General features: G+C 41.0%; 1 protein-coding gene across 2 annotated transcripts in view; it reads left to right on the top strand.

The window, feature by feature from the left end:
- Window positions 1–22104, top strand: part of wscd1b (WSC domain containing 1b) — a 99616-nt gene that overhangs the window by 42719 nt on the left and 34793 nt on the right. The window contains exons 2-4 of one of the 2 annotated variants that reach the window (XM_034682892.1): window positions 12239–12432; window positions 19359–19573; window positions 20882–21518. In XM_034682892.1, coding sequence (XP_034538783.1) covers window positions 21131–21518 — 388 coding nt within the window. In that variant the 5' untranslated portion in view covers window positions 12239–12432; window positions 19359–19573; window positions 20882–21130. The remainder of the gene's footprint in view (window positions 1–12238; window positions 12433–19358; window positions 19574–20881; window positions 21519–22104) is intronic. The other variant, XM_034682891.1, reaches the window with a different exon arrangement.

Below are 22104 nucleotides of genomic sequence, written 5' to 3'. Positions count from 1 at the left end.
AATCAGTAAACACTCCGGCTTCAGCATACAGTGAGTTTGCCACCACTGAATTATTCCCTAAGCAAGTTTTAATATGTTGGGAGCTGAAAGGGAGGGGGATTTGCTTCTGTAAATAATACAACCCCAATTCTAGAAAAGGTGGGACACTGTAAATGTTGATAAAATAAATTGTAATGTTTTGCAAATCGTTTAAACCCTGTATTTAATAGGAAATAGTGCACAGACAAAATATCACACCTTGAAACTGGGAAACTTTATTGTTATATGAAATATATATGCTCATCTTAAATTTGATACCAGTGACGCATTCAAGAAAAGTATGGACAGGGGCACATCTACCATTGTGATGCATCAACTCTTCTTTTAGGAACACCTAGTATTTTGTCATATTTTTTGTTTCATATTGCACCAATTTGTCCAATGGGTGCTTCAGTGGGTTTGCAGGCAGATTTTCTGCAACTGGACAATTTGACTACAGAGTCATGTTGTTGTAATATGTGCAGAATGTGGTTTTTCATTGTCTTGCTGAAATATGTAAGGTCATCCCTGAAAAAGGCATTGTCTGGATAGAAGCAAGTGTTGCTTTAACGCCTGTACACATTGTTCAGTATTAATACCTGGCTGTCTTACTGATCTTCCGGTTGTGGAAGATGCTTGATTCTGATTGGTTAAAACCCCTTGACAACCTCTTGCCAAAGGTGATTAACTTTCACTAACATGAGCAACTCCAGAGGCAAACTGATCACACGTCATGTCAAATCAATCCGCAGAAAAGAGTTCCGGCACATTTAGCTGCTGCTTGTTGACACCATAGACCTCGAGGTGAGGTAAAACCGTTGGCTTCCGTTAGCATCATATTGGTAAACAATGTGGCTAAAAGGTTAGCTTCGGTTAGCATGCTAAATCGGCAGCCAATAGACGTTTACATATTGGATCCTGTCCAGCAATATTAGCAACGGCAGCGGAGCAGGTGAGAGCCACTTACATTACCGGTTCCTACAAAGAAACTTAAACCATGAGCAGCGGTGATGATAGCAGCAGGGTTCAAAGTTGTGACATTTGCCTCGTTTATTTTTAAAGGTGTGTGAACCGCAGAGCTCAGAGAAGGAGAGCTGGATGAGGACAGTTTCATGTTAAATCGACAGAAACCCACATAGCAAAATTGGTCTGATAGATTTGGGCCAGATCTGACAACAAGCCAGCACTGCTGGCATGGCAAGTGGTATGTCAACCGGCTGTGGACCAGGTCTGGCAATGATAGCATTGTATATATGATGGCATGCCACATCTGGCAAGATTGTGGGTTGGTTTATGTGGTCCAGATCTGTCCATGCCACTTCTGGGCCGATTAAGGTTGAGCTTGTGATTAAGCTGGCCCATGTGTGGGCCGTCTCTGGCAAACTAAATCTGGGCCACTTAAGGGCCGTCATTCTTTGCGGTATGTTGGCCGAGTCTAAGGGCCCGATCTACTAAAGGTTTGCATGTATAAAAACACGTGCAAACTTGATAGCATGCGCAAAGCTGACGTACTAACCGGGTGCACCGAGGATTGCGTCTTTCAAATGAGCAAAATAGCACTCGCAAATCATTTAGCGTCTTCAGTATACTTTTAATGTAGTCAAATTTTTACTCAGTAATGTACTACAGTACATTCAGTAATGTACTACAGTATATTACTTTTTAGAATGTAAAGTACTCCTATTGTTGTTATATTTGGAGGATCGGTCACACCTCATCATAACAACATTAAAAAATAATAATAACAACATTAAAAAATAATAATAATATCTTTAGGGAATTTGATCCTTAAATCACCCACCTTTACCCTCATCCTTGTGATTCCTGTACAAGGTCGAACATCGGTTATGTCCCCCCTCCCTCGACTGTGGTACTGTGCAGTCTCTTTGCTGGACGACTGCACCTGTCTTCTTCTGTGCCCATTGCTCCTGCACCTTTTTTATGCTCAAATCAAAGAATGAAGAAAAGGAGATGTGCTAGAAAATGTGAACAATTTTTTCAATTACAGACTGAAGTTAAGAGCACATTCAAAACTAATTTATCCATCAGATGAGCATCCACCTAACTGTCAGGTGAGAAAAAAAAGAGCCATGCATAAATCTTAACTGTGTTGGCTTACAAATCACTGAACACAGTTATATTCTGTGCCATAATCCATGCCTTCTGATCTGCAATCTTTGTGCACGATTTCATAATCCATTGGGACTGATTTGCAAACCTTGGTCTCGGTTTACCATGGGAACAGATCTGTAAACCGTAACCACATTTCTCCAACGTAAAACCAAGGCTGCATGAGATAGCGTCAGATAAAGTTATGTTCCTGAACCACAAAGGTAAATGTACACACTGCCTCTTTCTCGTTGGAAGATACTACTGAGCGTTTCTCATGTTTTGGGAGTGCTTCGGCAGCTAAAGCCAGGGTGCATTTTTCAGTTTAAAAGACGTTGAAACTGTTAACAAAGAGAACGTTTCTCACTGACTGGTAAAGAACTTTGCTTATATGTTAATGTTTAGACCAGATTTCACCAGGAAATCTGATTTTGCTTCCTAAAACAACCATTTTCAAGATGCAGTTTACTTTTATGACTGGAAGTAAGCTGCACATTACGGTTACTAACAAAAACGTCACTCCATCATGAGTGGAATTGGGATTGATCTCTGAAAAAATGTGTCTAAGTCTGGCAATCATCAATATTTTTCTGAGCTAGTTACGAGATCAGGATCTTGTAATTCTGCATGGTTGACAAATGCGTGCCCACAGTTTACAGATCCAGTGTTTCTGTGTTTGAGCTGACGGATGGTTTCATTTACTCTGCAGCTTCCCTTGATACACACAGACACATATAAAACCTTGTATTTTCCCTCTATAGTTTAACAGAAAGACGTCTATATTGTGAGTCATTTATGAATCATTTTAGATTTCATCAGATCAAATTTTAATTATTATGGATCACTTGACCTGACAAAATATGTCTAAATGAATAATGTGTACAGCCTCTGACTTAGCCTTGGTGTTTATGTTGCAACTATTTCCCCCACATACTTCATCTTGCCGTTGGCTGGAGTCTGATTCAGCATAACAGTTGTCTTGTAGGGTTTGCTGCTGACTGTATTGGCAGGTCAATAATTGATTCGATATCCAGCCAAGCAGTTAAAACTTGAACTGCTGCTGTGTTTTCTGCTGAGCTCGTTGCTGTCTGGATCTTTTGAAAAGTTAAAACCCACTAAACTGGGATCAGTGGAATTAAACATGAGGGATATTTAGACTGTTCGTTCTGATTAAGAAATGTAAGACCGCAAGCAATTAGAGAAAATCAGGATTTAACTCTGTCTTTGTTTCCTATTAGCACGCCCCCAGGTAATTATTACATACTCAGACCTCACCTACTGTTGTTGCCTCACTGGAATCCATGAGAAACAAGATAGCTGTTTTGATCAGTGTGACCGACATCTTTGTATGACAGAGATAGTTTACAGTTCTCCTGTTACTCCTCGGGTTTGACAGTTCTGACAGGATGCTGTTAATGTCTTTATCTAACACCTACCCAGCAGTGTCTACAGCTGGGGTGATCTTAGGATCAGGTCTCTGGGGAGGCTAGGACCCTAAAGAGATTCTGTTACGATTATATTGGCTGGGTGGAGGCCAAATTAAAACCGCGTCTCCTGTCATTTATACAAACTGTTATATGGAATAACACACCACAGTTCTTTTGTGATATACTCAAATATTCTAGTTTTAATCACAGGTATACAACACGTCATGTGAGCACTGGTTATCTGCTACCACCAAGTCCTAGAACTAACTGCATGATGAGATCTGTTCTTTTCAGAGGTTCTTCTGCATGGAATCAACTCCCCACCAACATGAGAATGATCAAAAATAGATTTTCTTTTAAAAAGTCACTTAAACAAATGCTGATGATTCCTCATATACATTCTAATCACTGTTTTGAAAGTCTTACTTTTATAAATTTTTGGTGCCATGTGTTTGTGACAATTTTGTTTTTGTTTCCATTATTTCTTAGTTTAATATTACTCATCGTTTATTTGCTCAGATACTTAGATTATTTTTCATTTTCATTCTCGATTTTTATAATTGGCTGCTATTGCATCTTTGTTTTATGGATAATGTGTGATTTTTAATAGTTTTTATTTTGTTTTCTTGTGTGGACCCCAGGAAGACTAGCAACCACAATATGGAAGCTAATGGGATCCTAATAAATAAAGACATAAAGAAATAAAGAAATACGGAGAGTTGATGCAAGTGTTCATTCCCACCACAATTTTTTTTTATTTCAATGAACAACAAAAGTGTTTTCCTACCTATGAAATTTTTATTCTTAACTGTAATACTCAATAACTAATAATTTTTGCAATAACAACATATTTTTTTAAGAAAATTAAATATGGATTAAGCTGTTTTTGCAGGATTATTAAATTCAAACAGGTATTATTGATATTACAGGTAGGTTACTATTTTACAGGTAAGATGAGGAGCGGGAGAGTCCACATTTTAAATCATTGATTTACAATCTAATAAATCAATGATGTTAATAAAATAATATGATACATATCATTCACTTAATTAGAAGTCCTACTTTTTCTTATTTAACTGACCAAGGTCCTTTCCTCACCACTTAAACAACACCTCTGTTCAGTAAAAGAGCCGACATCTCAATATTATCTCACTAAAAATAATCTATCTCTTACAGTTTTAACCTCTGTTTCTTCTGAAGGCAGAGACTTTCCTCTGCATTCTGACATCTCATTTAGATTTTAGCGATTAGCTTCCTGTTGCCTGTGGTATTTTTGTCATTAGTTTTCAGCCCACTCACTCTGTTGTGAGATTCGTGCAGCTCTGAGCTGTGTTCATTAATATCAGGATGCTACATTATAACGAATCCTAACTAATGTTAGCAAGCCAGAGGATTAAATCACCTGAATGAGTGGAGGCTAATATCCTCTCTTTGAGCTGAAGAATGTATAACATTTATCTTTTCAACCCACTGTCCCATCACTTCCATGTATCTGACAGACTTTTGGATGAAACTAACTGTAAGAGGCAGTGTTGTAGTGATACATCAAGTCAAAGTCCTCAGTGTTGAAGTCCGAGTCAAGTCCCATAGTTCTGAGTAGAGTTGCTTAATAAGAATCAAAGTGGAGTACAAGTTAAGACCCCATTACCCGAGTCCAAGTCTGAATCAAATCTACATTGTAATTATTGTTTTTACAAAGCCATCCACTTTTTGACTGCAAACTGCTGACTGTATGAACCTGCACTGACTGTGTGAGACCTCTTGGATGTGTGTTTTTAGCTAGATTCTGATCCTGTGAGTGTGTTCGGGAATTTAGATGATAAAAACAGTCACTGTGCTGTGTCGTGTTATTCCATCCATTGATTCTGTTGCAGTGAGGTGTCTAATAAACAAAAAAGTATCTGCAACCCACCTGCCATTAACGAGCATTTTAACTCACTAAACATTTTGGACCCAGTGGTACTGTAAAATGTTGAGAAGCAAATACATGACTCACAACACTTCCTTAGGCATCCTTGCAGGAACTGTTGCTGAACAAGACAGCACATAAATGCACGCGCAGGTGTACTGTACATGTCAGCCCAAAGTGGGCACTAAAGGAACTGCAGGTTTTTGCACTTCCTGTATTTCACTTGTTTCAAACTCTGCATTAATCATCTAAGAATAAAAATGTGTATGTTAGACATTTTGAAGTGTGTCTAAAATGTCTGCAGGCTAATTTAAAACCAGATCAGAAATGTTCAAAGCTTGAGATCAACCAATGCATTGATCTCCATGTGTGTAGCATATTACAAAGAAGTAGATCTGCAAAGACGTGTAGCTATAAAAAAAGATGGTTTTAAAGTAAAAAGAGCAAGATAAGATACAAGTGCATAAGACAGAAGCAGACAAAGGTGGACGTGACATGTTTTCACTGGAGAGGTTTTTTAGCTCAGGCTTGGAGGAAGCGGCTGTGTAGTCCTGTCAGGGGCTGGGAGGTCATCGTACCACTGGGAACACAGGGAGAGGAGAGCTGTGGTTCTGAATTTAATACGAGGAGCTGAAGAGCGAGTAAGAGGGGGATGAAATGGGAGAATTTAGTGTGGATGAAAATGGGACAGGCTGCAGTCTTCTGTGAGGGTTGTAGAGGGTTGAGAGAGGTCTGCTGGGAGCTCAGCCAGGAGGGAGGTGTAGTCATACCAACAAGTGATGACTAAAATTTGGACAAGAGAAGATGAAGAGGAGGGGGAGGTGGTGGCTGTGGCTGCATTGTGTGAGATTTCACACTGAGATCTTGGGCAGAAGATGGTGCGGGGCTGTCAGTGATGGTTCCTACTAAAGTAAAGGATTTGCTGAAAGGGAGGAGAGTGTTGAGATTGATGCTTTTGGCAGGAATCCAACTGGAGATGTCAGCTCAGCATGCAGAGGTTCAAGCCTCAGTATGTGTTGATGGGAGAAGAGAGGAGTTTAGTGTTGTCAGCACTAACAATGTTTGGGGGAGTTGTTCTCGGTGGTAACAGAGAGGAGGAGAAGAGAAGGAGCAGCAGCCCAGGGGATGTCAGTGACAGCAGAGATCCTGGTGAGGGCAGAGAGACTGAGGGGGGAATTCACTAAGAATGGATTACAGCTGCTGATAGCACCATGAACTCTGCATTATTTGCAATTTATTGCCAAATTGTGCTAATGAAATTCAAGTTATAAAACTCACACAAAGTTGTGCAGCTCTGTGCAGTTTGCTCTGGTTTTGCTATTTATTATTTGCACTGGTGTTACATTTAGTAATCTTTCTGCTCATGAAATAAAAAATTGCCTGGAAATGTGTGAAGGAAAAATAAACATTTACTATTATTTACAGAAAGCATTGTTTAAGCAAATAAGTTGTTTACCCACTTCCATCACATAATGGAGCATCCTGTTTAGTGAATTCTTTGAGGTTAACAGAATCGCTACATTGTGACTGTGTATATAGTAGCAATACATGGTCAGGCTCCAGCATATGTAGGAGAACTGCTGAAGCCGTATAACTCCAGCAGGACTCTGAGGTCCTCTAATCAGGGTTTGCTGGCTACCCCTCCCACCAGATTAAAAGCTAAGGGTGACTGTGCTTTTGAGGTTGTTGCTCCACAAACTTTGCAACAGTATTCCACCAGAACTGAAAGCTGTAGACACTGTGGTCATTTTTTAAAAAGCAGTTGAAAACCTATTTGTTTAGACAAGCCTTTGATTGACCTGTCTGTTTTTATGTATTTTGTCTACTTCTATGTAATTCTTGCTATGTCTTGCTTGTTACTTTCTATTCTGTTATTGTAAAGCACTTTGTGATGCCTGTTCTAGAAAGGTGCTATATAAATAAACTTTTATTATATTCATATTATGATTATATTATTATTATTATTGTAGCTCGGTGCTGTAATACAAAGCTGTGCAGAACAGTTAAGCATACAGAAAAATATCAGGAGTTGTCATCGTCACAGGTTGAGTGGGAAAGCTGGGAAACACTTCATGATGAGTGAATGACGTTTGACTGAGACAGCAGATGAGATATTTCTAGACAAACATGACTCATAGCTCAGAGCTAATGTTCTGTCCACAGGGGACACTAAAATCAACACAAAACAATAGTTTGGAGCTTTAAATTAGCATGAACCATCATAAAATCCTAATTAGTATTTTGTCAGATCCACTTTTGTTTTGGGGCTGGCTACAGAATGACCTTGCAGAGATGGCTACCATTTTGTTTTTACACTGAAATGACAGATATAATTTCTGTGTTCTTGCTACTACATTGATGCATAAAAAGGGTCAACAGCTGAGGATGAGAAGCCTAAATAAAGGCAGTACAAAGTACAAAGATGTTTTAAAGGTGACATATCATGCAAAATCAACTTTTTAATGGTTCTCTACCTGAAATATGTGTCCCTGGCATGTCTACAAACCCCCCGAAAATGAAAAAAATCCATTCTGCCCCTGTTCTGATTTCTCCACCTTTCTGTAAATGTGTGCTGAAACGAGCCGTTTCAGTTTTCCGTGTTTTTGTTACGTCACAAGGACATCCGGTCTTTAACGGAAGCCAGAGCTCGGAGCTTGTTCAGCCCATAGACTGTATAAAATACAACTCAACCCCTCCTCCTTTTTTCATTACCTGCACACATGTGTGCTAACAAGGAGCTTAGGAGGGAGGTACGCTAGTTGTAGGCTGTCTTAATAAACACAAAGGTCGGTTTTACTCCCCACATCTGCAGATTTGAAGATCTAGTGGATGCTTTTATTTTTCATGAAAAAGTGCTAGCGCTAGTTAGCATAGCCACATAGCTACATGTTCGTAGCTGTGTACCAAGACACACGTCGACATACTGACAAATAAAACAACAAGAAACACTAAATCTGTGACCAATCGTTCAGAAAGGTCCTGCTGCAGGTGCCTCTCCGTCAGGATCAGATTCTGGATCAGATTTAGAGGGTTGAAGTAACACGGGTCTGTGAGCAGCCGTGTATTTTCAGCCAACATGTAAACATTAGATCAACGTGCTGGAGAGCCGAGGCCACATCCACTTCCTGAGGGGGCGTGGTCAGAGAGAAAACAGAGTGTTCTGAGCAAGGCTGAAAAAGAGGGGTTTTCAGGCATGCCAAAATCTGATTTCAAAGTGTTTTTTTGAGCATAAACTTAAAAGACATGTTTTGGGGACCTCTTAGACCAATATATATTGATGAAAAAGAGCGTAATATGTCACCTTTAATGTAAGGACACGGTGTCAGGAGAGGTGAAGGAAATGTTTACAAAGAAGAAGAAGAGGTGCTCCAGTTGACTTTGTGTCCCCTCATCTGAGAGGGAGCTGGTCATGAGAGTTGAGGGAAGGGATCTGATGAGCAATGGTAGCGTGTGATGAGGTCAGGAGAGCATTGTCGCCGCTGATGGTGGAAAAAAGATTCTTCAGCTGAGGATTGTAGGACTAGAGGAAAAAAAACTGTCACTTCTAATTACATCAGAGGGGTCAAAGAAAAATTCAAGGAGGGAGAAGAAGACCCTCAGATAAGAGTTAGGCAGAATGCATGGAGGGGGAGGGAGACACTCAAAGATGTAAGAGTCAAATGTGTGCAGAAAAGATGTGATTTCAGAGGGTTGGTTTTGCTGAATTTCCAGCAGACAGGTGTTAAACATAGAGAGAGGAGACATTAAAAGGGCTGTTGCTTTTGTCAGCAGAAGGGAGAATATATCAATACATTTTTCAAGGATTTCAGACATCCAAGCTTTAGGAGGAAATGATGACAGTGAAGGTCAGAAGAATAACAGAGGACGGCCGCTAAAGAGGAGGAGTAGTCTGAGGAGTTACAGAGGAATAGTGCTGACTGCAGATTCTGCTCTGCACTGATAGTGTGAAGTGAAACCAGATTAAAAAGGGGAGCGGAAACATGAATGCAGAGGACAAACAGAGATGGAAAATGAAAGAATTCAACACTTTGTCGAAATGTTGAGGTCAGCAGAGATGCACCATGTTCGTTAGAGACCACTAAGTGGAACTGAGGGGCAACAGAGGACAACACCTCAGGAAGAAGAAGGGTGTACTGCAGTCTGTTGTAATATTCATTGTGTCATGCTCATCACTGACCCCAGTACATAGACTTATGATGACAAACCAAAAATCTGTTGAAAAGGTGAACCATGGACATAACTTTTAACATTTCACATCAAACAAAGGGATTTGTCTTTTTCTAGAAATCCAATCTGCCAGACAACATCTCTCATATCTTACGAAAGCATGTCATTTTCTAAAACAACTCAGTCCAAATCCGGATCATAGTTCATACAAATGATGCATTCTGATATCAGTACTTCTCTACTATTAAGTGTGCCAAAGAAAGATTAAGTAAGTCAATTTCAATATGCCAAAAATGCCAGGCTGTCCACCTAAAACCTGATCCACTTCAAACTAATCTACAAGGCATCAGTTTCATAACATTGACTGACCCACAAAGAAAGCAGACTGATGAGCAAGATTAAGGCCTGTGTCAGAATTTTGACTATATTCTAAGAATTTTGAGATTAAATTAAATACAAATTTGAGATTGAAGTCAGAATGAAAAAAAACATCTGAAAAAAAAAAGTTTATTTTCAATGGCTTAAGTTAAATTTTCTGTGGCCCCAATCCTCTTTGTTATGCAGGCCCAAAAACAGACGACTAAAGGTTCATTATGTTCTAGCACAATGGCCAAATTGTATAAATACTGCACACACAGAATATACTGTGAAAAAGAAGCTGCAGTACTGTATTTGATTTGATGCCAAACAAAATTATTTTCTTTGTAGTGAGAGAAGTAAACCAGCCTGTTTCCAATGGTAACAGTTATGTACTTGAACGCAGCACACAAAGACATTTGACTCTCAGTCGAACTCTGCTTTACATAACTTTGCTTCATTAAAGTCACATTACATTGCCTATACCTAAGATCTTTCCTTTCACATTGGGAAAACATTTGCTTGGAGCATCATGAATATTTCAGAGTGACACAAAAGCAAAAAGTGTAAATAAATGGGTCGTACAAATTAAAGAGTTCATCTCACTAATTAAGATTTATTTCTAAATACGACCCAGTTACAGTTCATTCCTGCTACCTGTTCATTTGAGTTTATTTCCTGGCACTGTAAAAATGCATTCATATGTTTGTTCTAGAGTAAAATCAACCATTGTTTGCTGAAGCCAAAACTATCTTTCCCAGAAATTCACAGAAATGAAATACACACTGAAACTGGGAATACAGTCAGCCTGGGCAATTTTTTACTGACCATTCGATTCCATCTGTCTTTTCATTTCATTATAATTATTCAATTCTTGACCTCTTACATGGACAGATGGGCCATTGTTAGGGGATGGAGGAGTCACTCCTCCTGCGTTACAAACAGTACAATAAATATAGTAAAGGAAGCAAACTGAAGCTTTGGGTTGATGTAGTCCCCACAAAGATGAACTGTTCCAACATTAGGTTGGCTGCATTCAGCAAAACTATAAATTATTCTTTTGCCAACATTTTCTCCCCACACATTGCTGGTGTTTGTCTTCCCTCCAGGTGAGCAACTCTTTGCCATAAGTTCCTCAGTGTCCCTGTGTGCATACCTCTGCAATGCAAACCTCATTTGATTCCCACACTGGGAAGAACTGCTTTAAACTGTCAATATGGACTTAAAACTATTTTGAAATACAAACTAATGGAATTTTAAACATGAGATTAAACATGCAATTAATGGGGTGCCATTGGCCTAGCAGTTTAAGCATGCACCCCATGTGCAGAAGCTAGAAGTCCTCATTGCAGCGATCACTGGTTCCACCAGAGTACTGTATATGTATTCTTTTGTACTTTCATATCTTTATTTTCATGTTGTTTTATGTTACTAATACATATATATATATATGTACTTACTTACTTACTTTATATTTTCTGTATGCAGAAACCTCGGAAAGGAGTTGAAAATCTCTGTGCAACATGAGTCTCTGTAGTCGAACGATGTTAAACTGCATCACCCCAATCAAATGAAGTACATTTAATTTAGTATTTAAATAAAGGACACATATTCGATATCACACATTGATTTCTTTACATAGTGAGTATACCAATCCCCACACTCTACCTGCTAAATGAACCAAAACACTAATCCTCTCCTCTTCCCTCTTCATCCAGCACAAAGCATCAATATTTAGTGGATAAGAGTAAGTGATTTAACTGAAAAATGCATGCACTGCTTCTGTATTAGCTGTCCAAAGTGTAAGAAACTGAAGCATGGAATGAGACTTTCTCCGCTCTCTATTAGAGGGATGCAAATAGAAAGTAGCAGACATGTGGGATGGAGGTGAGACTCAAGCGTCTTGCTGCAGAGAGACAGCAGCAAGTGTTCTGTCTCGTCTTAGGTGATCAGTGTCTGTGAGCAGTACAGAGAGGCACAGACAGGAGAGACGAGCTGCTGTGGGACTGACTGACAGCTCGGCATCTTGTCTCTACAGCGGCCTGAGCACAGGCTGACCCACAGGGCTGAATGAGGTTAAATTGACTGCACTGTTGGGGACAGATGGCTCTGTCCTCTCAAAAAAGAAGCAGGGGGTTGGAGGGGGGTAGATGAGGATACAGAAAGGGGGAAAGTAATAAAAACAATAAGCAGACTGGCATGGATTTACTCAGTCCTTCTCTAGTGGATAAGCTCTCTTGTTTCTCTGCAGCTGTCCGTGCACGGAGGGGGAGTTACAGACTGAAGTCTAGCCACAGGAGGAGGAAGTGAGGCCACGCAGTATTAATACTGATTGTAATAATAACAGGAGCGTTAAACCCGGCGGGGGAGGCTGTGTCACTCTTTATAACCTGGATAAGAAACAAGCCCACAGCGAGGCACCTGTCAGCTGAGGGTAACAGCAAGGTAACAGCTTACTCCCACCAGGCAACATACCAAACACACACACACAAACGCACACGCGCATGCGCATGCGCATGCACACAAACACACAAACTCACAAAAAGACAGGCTTTGTCTGCTTCCCAATTCTACAACTTAGTCCCACTTGGCCCTTTCCCTCTGTTTTGCACGCTACAGTCTGTCCCAGTTCTTTTGAGAATCAAGGAATAGCCCTACTCTAACCCTCCAAATAGCAGTGAAAGAAAATTCCCTGAATGCTTTGTTAACTGAGGCAGCATGACATGACACATGGTTACCTCTGTGGTGAATGAAGCCATACAATAATCATACAAAATGTCAGAATCTTACTGAAATGTCTAATCTTATGTTAGATTTGTGAAAATAAAACTCTGGGAGTGACGGTGAAATTATTTCCATATGTTGATTTTTATGGGTTGAGATTTCCAGCCCCTCCCTCCTTCTAAAGGTCCTGTCAAGGACACTTCAAAATAAGGCGGAAGTGCCAAAAGGGAGAGATGGGGATTAGACCTTTGACTATGGCTTAGATTTAAGCAACACTGAGGCTTTGTATTGATGTTTCAATGTCATCTAAAAGATTTGTTTACCCTGAATTCTGTGTGATTTAAGACTCATTCTAACCCCCCCCCCCCCCCCCCCCCCCCCCAAAAAAAAAAATGAATGGTTAAGTGTAAAATCTCAGTTCAGTTCAGACTGGTATCAAAGCTGGGCTGCTCAACAATAAATGTGTGTATGTTTCTAATCTCTCAGTCAGCACGAGGATGGTTCTGGTGTTGAAATGATAACATGATCTGACTGCTGTGTAATTCAATCCAGAGGTTATCTGTCCCTCCGCAGCGTAGTTAGCACACCACTGAAGATGAGCCATGTTCTGATCTTTTTTTGTTACTCTGTGCCACTGATCAGCAGATGTCACAGCTTTGTTACCATGGAAACCAGGAATTTAGTTCTCAGATAGCCAACATGTCCTCCAAATTAAAAAGACAAAATTAGTCATTTATTGGTGCTTTTCAGGATTACATTGTCCTCGCATCACGGTCAGAAAAACAAATCCACTCAGCAGTGTGTCACTAGGATTATGGAAAGATCATGATTCAGATAGAATAAGTTCTTTGCTAAGGATTTTGTAGATAATTTGTATTTCACAATTTTCCACTGACAACACACTCGGGAAGCAAACTCCAAATCCTGTTATAGCTACATTTATCGTAAGAACACCAGAAAACTGATCAATTTGTATAATTTTAATGCTTCTTGACTGATCAACGGATGGCCAAAAAGACAATCCTATAAACTTAAAGAAATCAAAGTACTTCATCAGCTAACATAAACATTCAAGCACTTATCAGCTTACATTACTGCATAAAAAGTGTGACCAAAGAAGTATGGATGGCTTAACAGCTCCCCAAAAAGACACCAATACATTGAGAGCTCCCCCCATGGACTGACTCAAGCAGAGGATTTCAAACTCTGCCTCCTCAATGCTAACAGATGGTACATGGGTCAAACCATGGACAATTAAAATACACATCAGATAAATCATTTTCAAACATGTTAGTTTGACTTTAAAAAGTTATTTATAACACCATGATTGACAGCTCTGTCAATAATAATAATACTTTACTCTGATAATCTGCAGCGCTGTGTGCACCAGATTATCATAGCAGAGGAGGAATGGAGGAAGAAAAAGTAGCAAACATTAAACACAAGACTCATTGAACTTTCCATAAATGTGAGTGGATGCTCCAAACTGATACAGGAATCTGTTCTGCTGTGGACTGGACCCACCTGAAGAAAATTTGCTTGTGTTGCTGTTTGCTAAAAGGAGCTTTAGTCAGACCCATGGCTCTATCAAACAGAATACTTCTGCCCATGCCTTGTCTCTAAGTTAAGCGGTAATGACCATACGTCAGTGCCTGATCGAGGTGGTGTTTCAGCTGTACTCTTTAGAACAGGAGGAGATGGAGGTGTGCTGTCCATTTCAATATGCAGTCAATGATCTGCTGTTGAGTAATGGAGGTGCACTACTGTATTGGAGCAGTTTTTCCCAAAGTGGGGGTCACAAGACACTTATGGGGGGTCGCGAGATGCCTTCCAAAAAAAAGAAAATAATTATTTTAAATTGCATAGTTTATCCATTGTTGCAAGAATATCTAGAACATGTGTATAGCTTAATTCTAGATAAATGATGCCAATGAAAAATGTCGTCAATTTTCTTCTTTTCTTTGTTGCCACATGACCCTTGAGGACATTTTGCTGCTTCTTGTCTTTTAAAAGTACGATAAAATATGTAGGTTTTTGGGTTAATTCTTGCATGCGGCTGAGAGCAAAATTTAACCAACTCAGGACAATGGGGGTCACTGGTCTCTGGCACTGTTATTTTTGGGGGTTGGAGACTTAAAGCTTTGGGAACTCCTGTATTAGAGGCTGTGAATTGTGAGACGCTGATATCTGGAAATCTGTGGTAATTTCTTCTTCTTCACGTGAACAAACCAGGACCAATTCATCTGAGTTTCTCCTACTTTTCAGCTGCCTAATCCTTTATAAGTGTTTCACATCAACAGAGCACAAAAGTATGGTACCAGAATTTCAGAAATTAGACCTTTCTGCCTTGCAGCAAAATCAAACAGTTAGTTTAATAACTAACCATTTGTACTTTTCTGTAGTAGATGTTGTTCTTCGTAGAAGTGTGGAAATCCAACAAATGAAGATAATTTCCCTGCTTCCTGACTGATCGAAAAGTGAATAGACAATGGCATATTTCAAATGGAAACTATGTAAACACCTGGTTAATGTTCAGCCACAGCTGAAGTTAGTTCAGTCGGGAGGGACAACCAATGAATTAAGATAAATGATTGATTTTACAGAGTTGATGTGATGTTGAATTGTTCTCAGAGTGTCTTTGGTGCTTGAACTCTACAGGGAGACAGAATGATCGAAGGGTGTCTGCCCTGAGCCGCAGCAAAATCTATTCCCCCATGGAGTCCAGACACAGGTGATGAAGGTGTTGGACAACGATGATGTCTGAGGCTGAAGAGATTATGAGGTGATCAAAGACTGGGTGACAATAGGGAGATTGCTGAAGATGTCGTCTACAGCTGCTAAAAACTGTTGCAGAGATTAGGGAATGATGAGGAGGTGGAGGGTTGCACCCTACAATGCATGAGTGAACTTTTCTCATCTTCTAATGTTACATTCAAACAGTCATTTTTACAAGGTAAAGGCGGAAAAATATTGTGAGCTCTCGTCTACTGTAAGCTGATTGTTCTAACAACCCAGCTGTGTTAAATTCTTGATTCTTAGAGGCCAAAACCCCAAAATAGCAGTAATAAAACCTGAACAGCAAAAGCAATGCATAGGACACCCGACCACTCACGTTATATTGAACAATCAGCGGAAAGAGTCATGCACATTTCACCTCTACCTGTTGACACTGTGAAAAAAACGCAAGGGTCTGTCTCAGGCTGGTCTTGAGAGGCACAGATATGAGAGCAGCCTGAGGAGCTTCTGGACCCTAACCAGGTAATGATAATAGCAACAGTGTTCAAAGTTGTGACATTTGCCTAATTCATTTTTAAAGGTGTGTCAACGTGAAAGCTCTGAGAAGAAGGAGAGCTGAATGAGGACAGAAATGTCAGCATACATATTCCTGCAGAAGTCTTGTTCACCTTGTCTAAAATTACCTCCTGTGGAAATGTTCAATTTAATTTGAATTATTACAAATAAGCAAGCTAATGTTTTAACTTGACCTGGAGTTGAAATGTTCGGTTTCATGTTAGTTCATCCCGGAAGGAAGCTGACAAGAATTCATTGCCCTGGAGGTCTTAGCGACAATGGAATCAGATAAACTATCTCTCAGCTCTACAAACAAATATTTTTGAATCATTAAAATAATCACTGAATCAATCCTATGTGTCAGCTAGTTTATAGCTATGGTTGGTAGCTGTGTAATAATTTCGACAATTTTCAGTGATTGGGTGATTATGTACATTAGAATCCTGACAGGATAACTAGGGCCACAACTCAAAGCTGATGTGTATTGCTCATCCTGTTAGGATTGTAATTTGCATAACAAATGTGCTGTATTACTTTGAAATTGGTCCTTGTGTCCCTCCAGATTTTTTGCTATATATTTGGTCATGTTCAGTTGCTGATCAATTAGGAAGATGGTGAATTGAAAAGAGTTTGCAGATAGCTGAGATTTCATGGAACAATAAGATTATCCCTTTGATTTTCCATGAAAGTTTGATATCACTGGAAAATAGCCATCGTGTATATGTTTTTTATTAGATTGGGCAAGCATCATTGTCTTGATTTCAACGATAATACTGCTAAATTATTCTTGACTAATCTTAGAGGAGAATGAGACATGAGCGATCTCTTCCAAGCAGTCCTGTAGATATTCCTTGACTGACCCTGGATCTTGCTCTAGGCTCAGTTAACTACCACTTCCCGGCCTGAGAGATGTGGCAGGACTGTAGTCTGTAAGTGAGTAATTTACCTAGTAGCCAAACCATGAGTTGCTCTGAAGACTATAAATAGAATTTTTGAAGCTGATTCTGTATTGCACTGGGAGCCAATTAAGTGATGAAGTGCTTGTGAGGAGTCTGGCTGCTATGTTCTGGAGGCTTCCTGTTGTTTTTCAGGGAGAGAGTTACACTTACCTAACCTGGTGGAGAGGAAGAATGCATGATACTTTAAAGAGTCTTGATACTAAACTTTATATGCTTTGCAAGCGACAAATACCAGCTCTGGTCATTAGTGACGTTTTCGTCAGCTTGTTTACATGAGATGACAGAAATGTACAGCTAGGAGTATGTCACCTTAAATTTTCAGCATTCCTTTGTTACATTTCTGCTCTCCTTGCTAACAAATCAAATATAATTGGCCTCCTGTCTGCCATCAAATAATTGGAGCCAGAGGATGTCAAGGAGGCAGAACACTTTCACTATGAGATAAGTGGTTTACTCGTTCTGTAGATGCAGAGAAGAATAAGTGATCCATGAAATAAACAACCTGCTGTCACAAGTGGTGAAAAATAACAAGTGTTACTGTCCTTGAATGTCTCTATGGAAAGAATAAAACACAAGATAACAACCAAAAACTGACAAAAAATAAGCAGAAAACATCATGAACGGGTCCCTCCAGGGATTTCTCACAGCAGACTAAACAAAACTATGCAGGTGACAATTTTAAAGATAACCTTTACTCAGCTTAATTCGTCATTTTTGATCTGTAAGGACTGCTGAAACGTGTTCATGATTAAAGCACAAGACATAAAGGGCCCCCTTTCAGATGTCATCTCCTCCTTAGTGAGTGGAATTGAGCAAAATACTCTTTAACAATGCATGCAAACAAATACATAATTACCTTTTGTACCAGCTGTGTTTATGCTGTATTATAACCAGGTTTTGGTTCAAACCACAGCGCCAAAAAATAATAGAAACATTTCAATCAAATACTTTTAAACTAGCAGTTATTTAGGTAGAGCACCCTTACATCTCATATGAATGCTGTATTCTTTTTACAGACTCCACCTCTCATTGCTCTGCCTGTATTTGTGTCTTGTTTTCCACCCTGGAAGTAGACTTGATGCACCTCTTAAATCCACTTTAAAGAAAGATTTTCTCAGGGGTTCCTCAAGGGTCACTTCTTAGACCTTAGTTGTTTTAATTCGCACTTACTCCCAAGTGAGCAAGATGAGAGTGACACTGTATGTTTGATAATTTTGTGGATGATAAACCGCCTATGCCAACACATCCCATCCTCTCTTCGTTAGATGACTCTTCAAACCTCTTAATTTGCAGTTGAGAAGTGTGAAGTTGTTTCAAAGATCTCTTAGATTTCCTCTGATGTATTTTTAAGATATAAAACATCAGAGCAGATTAATTTTTACTCCACACTCTAGTAAAAGTCTGGAAATATGCAGATTTTTGTACCCCTTTCTGGGCCATTCCCTGTATATGTGAGTCTTTGCAGTTGAAGGTCAATCATGCATGGCAGAGCGCTTTGTTACGCGCTGTTAATTTCTCTTGTTCATGCTGCAGCGCGCGGACGAGGCGCTGTTCATGGTGCTGAAGCTCGTGCAGGGACGTCGACACGGTGAAGCACGGATGACTGATGCGTCATACATGACTCATGGCAAAGTCCATTGATTCAGGGCTTCAAGCGCACTGTAACAACAGGGGTGAATCCAAGCGCGCACGTTTAAATGAAGACAATACATTATTGTCACTGTGAACTGGTAATGGTTTTAAATCTCCAAACTAACATCATCTAACAGACCTTTAGAAAAACCTCAACGGAATGAGTGTTTCATGATTTGTTGCTTGTACCAGTTGTCCCCTAAAAGGTAACCTGGCATCAGAAGAACAAGTGCAACACAGGCTTTTTATTGAAATTATTACAAAGGGAATGTCCTTCAAATGGCTGATTGAGGATTTACAGTGATGCAGTTTTTTTCCCACATCAAAACCAAGAGTCAGTGAGCTGCAGCGTGCTTGCTGCTCGGACATTTTTCTCTTAATTTACGACAAAATCAAGGTCCGTTTGTGCAGGGAGAATGTTGATTATGAGCACGGTGTGAATGCTGCTCAGTGTTAGTGGATAGGTGTGAGACGGCACACGGCTCCTTAGATGCAGTGTGAGCTTAGGACTGCTGGACAGCGCACAGTGAAGGAGCTGTGACGCGTTCGGATCACCAATGCAAATGAGACTGACTACCCCTTCTCCCCTCCTCCTCCTTCGCCACCTCCCCATCACCTCTCTCTCTCTCTCTCTCTCTCCTCTCTCTCTCTCTCTCTCTCTCTCTCTCTCTCTCTCTCTCTATCTCTCTCTCTCCCTCTCTCTCTCTCTCTCAAACACACACACACTCACACTGATGCTGCCTGTGCTTTCTCTCGCCGTGCCAGCCTTCAAGAGACCGACGGAGAGCAGCACAGGCAGGGCTGAAAGAGACACACAGAGAGAGCGAGCTTATATAACAGCAGCTCTGGGAGATGCCGGAGCCCCAGCCGAGCCGAGGAGACCTTCGCTGGACAGTCAAAGCGGGTGAAACAGCGAAGGAAACGGCCTCAAACGGATCGCACGGTGCAGAGATGCAGCGCGCGACAGTCCTCTGCTGAAGGTAAGCCGCGTGCTCAAACATCCTGTACTGTAAATGGTGGAGGGGCTTTTTAAGATGGAAGACCTCTGGGTTCTTAAATAGATGCTCCATGTTTACTCTCGCTGTTTATTCATGTACTTTTGGTCTCATTCATCCTGCTGCATGACAAGACACAGGCGTGAATGTTTCTGCATCATTTTGCGTGATTTTATGCTTAAAAATGTGGAGTTGAGCATAACTTGGGCACACGGACTTGATCAGAGAGAGTGTTCATTGTGCAAACTGTTGCTTCTATCCTCGGGAGCACCACCGCACCCCTACTTTTTTATTGAGGAGGGGGTGCATAGTGTAGCTTCAGAGGAGAGGCCTGAGATGAAAAGTAGAGCTGAAGGGCATGACGGTGTGTGACGGCCACCGAGACAACCGGGCTTTTAATTGATATCAATGAATGTGCAGAGTCTGAGGGGTGCAAACAGAGCTGGTGTTGCATGGAAACCTCTTCAGGCTTAAAGTGAAATCAGCTGAAGCAAAAGAGGCATTCATGACAGAACAAACAGACAGCAGAGGGTCACTCCACTGCTCCTCTCTTCAAAGTGAAACACAGCCAATACTTCTACAACCTCATCAATCAGACATTTCCAATGTCCTATTTTAGCTTCTCCCTAAACTCATCACTAATTCATCAGAGGTCAAAGATTGCTTTCATTCTGCTTTGATAATCCTCATTTCATAAACATCCCCAGTGCGCCTCTCAGACAGTTTTTTTTAAGCACATGATGTGGTTTGCTGAAAAAATTCAGATTAAGATATTGAATGGGGAGATATCGCTGGTGTAAAAATAAATATAATCCGACAGTGCAGGAATTTAATGCATTGAGAGAGAATCCAATTTAAAGCAGAGAGGTTTGGTGTCATCGAGTCGTTTCTCCCCCTTTTTTATAAACTGGATTAATGTGACAGGAGAGCACACAGAGGAAACAGGAGCAGCAGAACAGAACTTGAGGCAGGGTTTTGAATTAAAAACAAACGGCAGGAGTGAAAGCAACAGAGCTGCAGACACCGGAGGGATGTGTTGCAAGACGCTGCAAGAAAGAAACACAAGCCCATATGTCAACATGAGCTGTGCATCTAATCCTCCAGGCATATACTTCCCTTCCCTTTGATCATGCACACACACACACACACACACACACACACACACACACACACACACACACACACACACACACACACACACACACACACACACACACACACACACACACACACACACACAGAAATACACACATGCTTTAAATCCAGCTGCTTGTGTTTTCTCTCTGTTCCCAGCTTTTCCCTGAGGGTCATCCTGGATTCAGAGCCCACAGCCTTGGATATTAAACCCTCTCTGTGGTGACACATCCATTGTTCCTCTGCTGCTTCTGGACTCTGTGCTGATGAAGAACTGAGGCACAATGTCAACACTGCTGCCAGATGCTGCGGGTCTCTCCCAGATTATGAAGTCATAAATAGGTTACAGAAGTCCTCCCTTCTGATCCATGAGATGGCTTCCTTCTGAGGTGAGAGACCGGAAGCAGGATGGCGGCGCCCTTCTGCAGACTGCACTGCATCCTGAAGCGGGCTCACATGCTGCTGCTCTGCCTGGGCATTGCCTACCTGATGGCGGGCAGCATCCTGCTCCTGCAGCGCTCCAGCATCAGAGTCACCCAGCAGAACCTCGTCAGTCTGCCGCCGTTGTTCTCCCTCGCAGCCCCTCCAACTGCCTTCAGGGTTGCAGGTCTGGGCGTGAGGGCACGCTCCAGATGGGCCACTCAGCCTGTTTACGGAGGGGGAGCCAAGGCAGGGAGACACTGGCCCTCATCCCAAAGCCTGGGGGTCCAACACTTGCATCGCCGCTGGTTTCACAATCTGCTGCCAGAGAGTCCAGAGCAGAGAGTCTCTCTCCACAGGAACAGCAGACATAAAGGTAAACACCAAGACAGACTCCACATCTATTTATGAGAACACATTCGGTAAATAAAACCTAAAAGTCAGGTGAAAGACTTAGATTTGTCTACACTTGAGTCCTCAGTCAGCTGCAGGGGTGCAGTTGCTGATTGTGTGATTCAGGGAAAAAGGAATGTGGCTAGCTGTTCACAACGAGGGATCAGCTCATGGTCAGTGAGTCGACAGTAGAGACAGAGTCACTCAGGGCAATTCAATCCTTCTTTCTATGCAAACTATGATTTATCCAACTAAACAGGGAGCCATGTTTCCATCCAGTGAGGGCAAAGTTGGAAAGCTGTTGAGATCTGAACACTAATATTTTAGACACGTCTTATCAAGGAGTGGGTGTCAATGATTCAGTCTACTGACCTGTTGCACCCATCACAACGTCCAGTTTCAAACAAAGCCAAAGCTTCTGCTCCTTACATGATTGTCTGCTGACTCACTGGACAAGTTAATGAGAGAGCATATAAAGTGTTCACTAACTGCATCCAAATACCTCTTGGGAGCAAGTTTTAGCTCTCTGAAGACTCTGCTTATGCTCAGAGTGCATAGATTGGTGCCTG

Source organism: Notolabrus celidotus, chromosome 5 (genome assembly GCF_009762535.1).
Source record: "Notolabrus celidotus isolate fNotCel1 chromosome 5, fNotCel1.pri, whole genome shotgun sequence".
NCBI lineage: Eukaryota > Metazoa > Chordata > Actinopteri > Labriformes > Labridae > Notolabrus > Notolabrus celidotus.
This window is presented reverse-complemented; position numbering and strand designations above follow the sequence as displayed.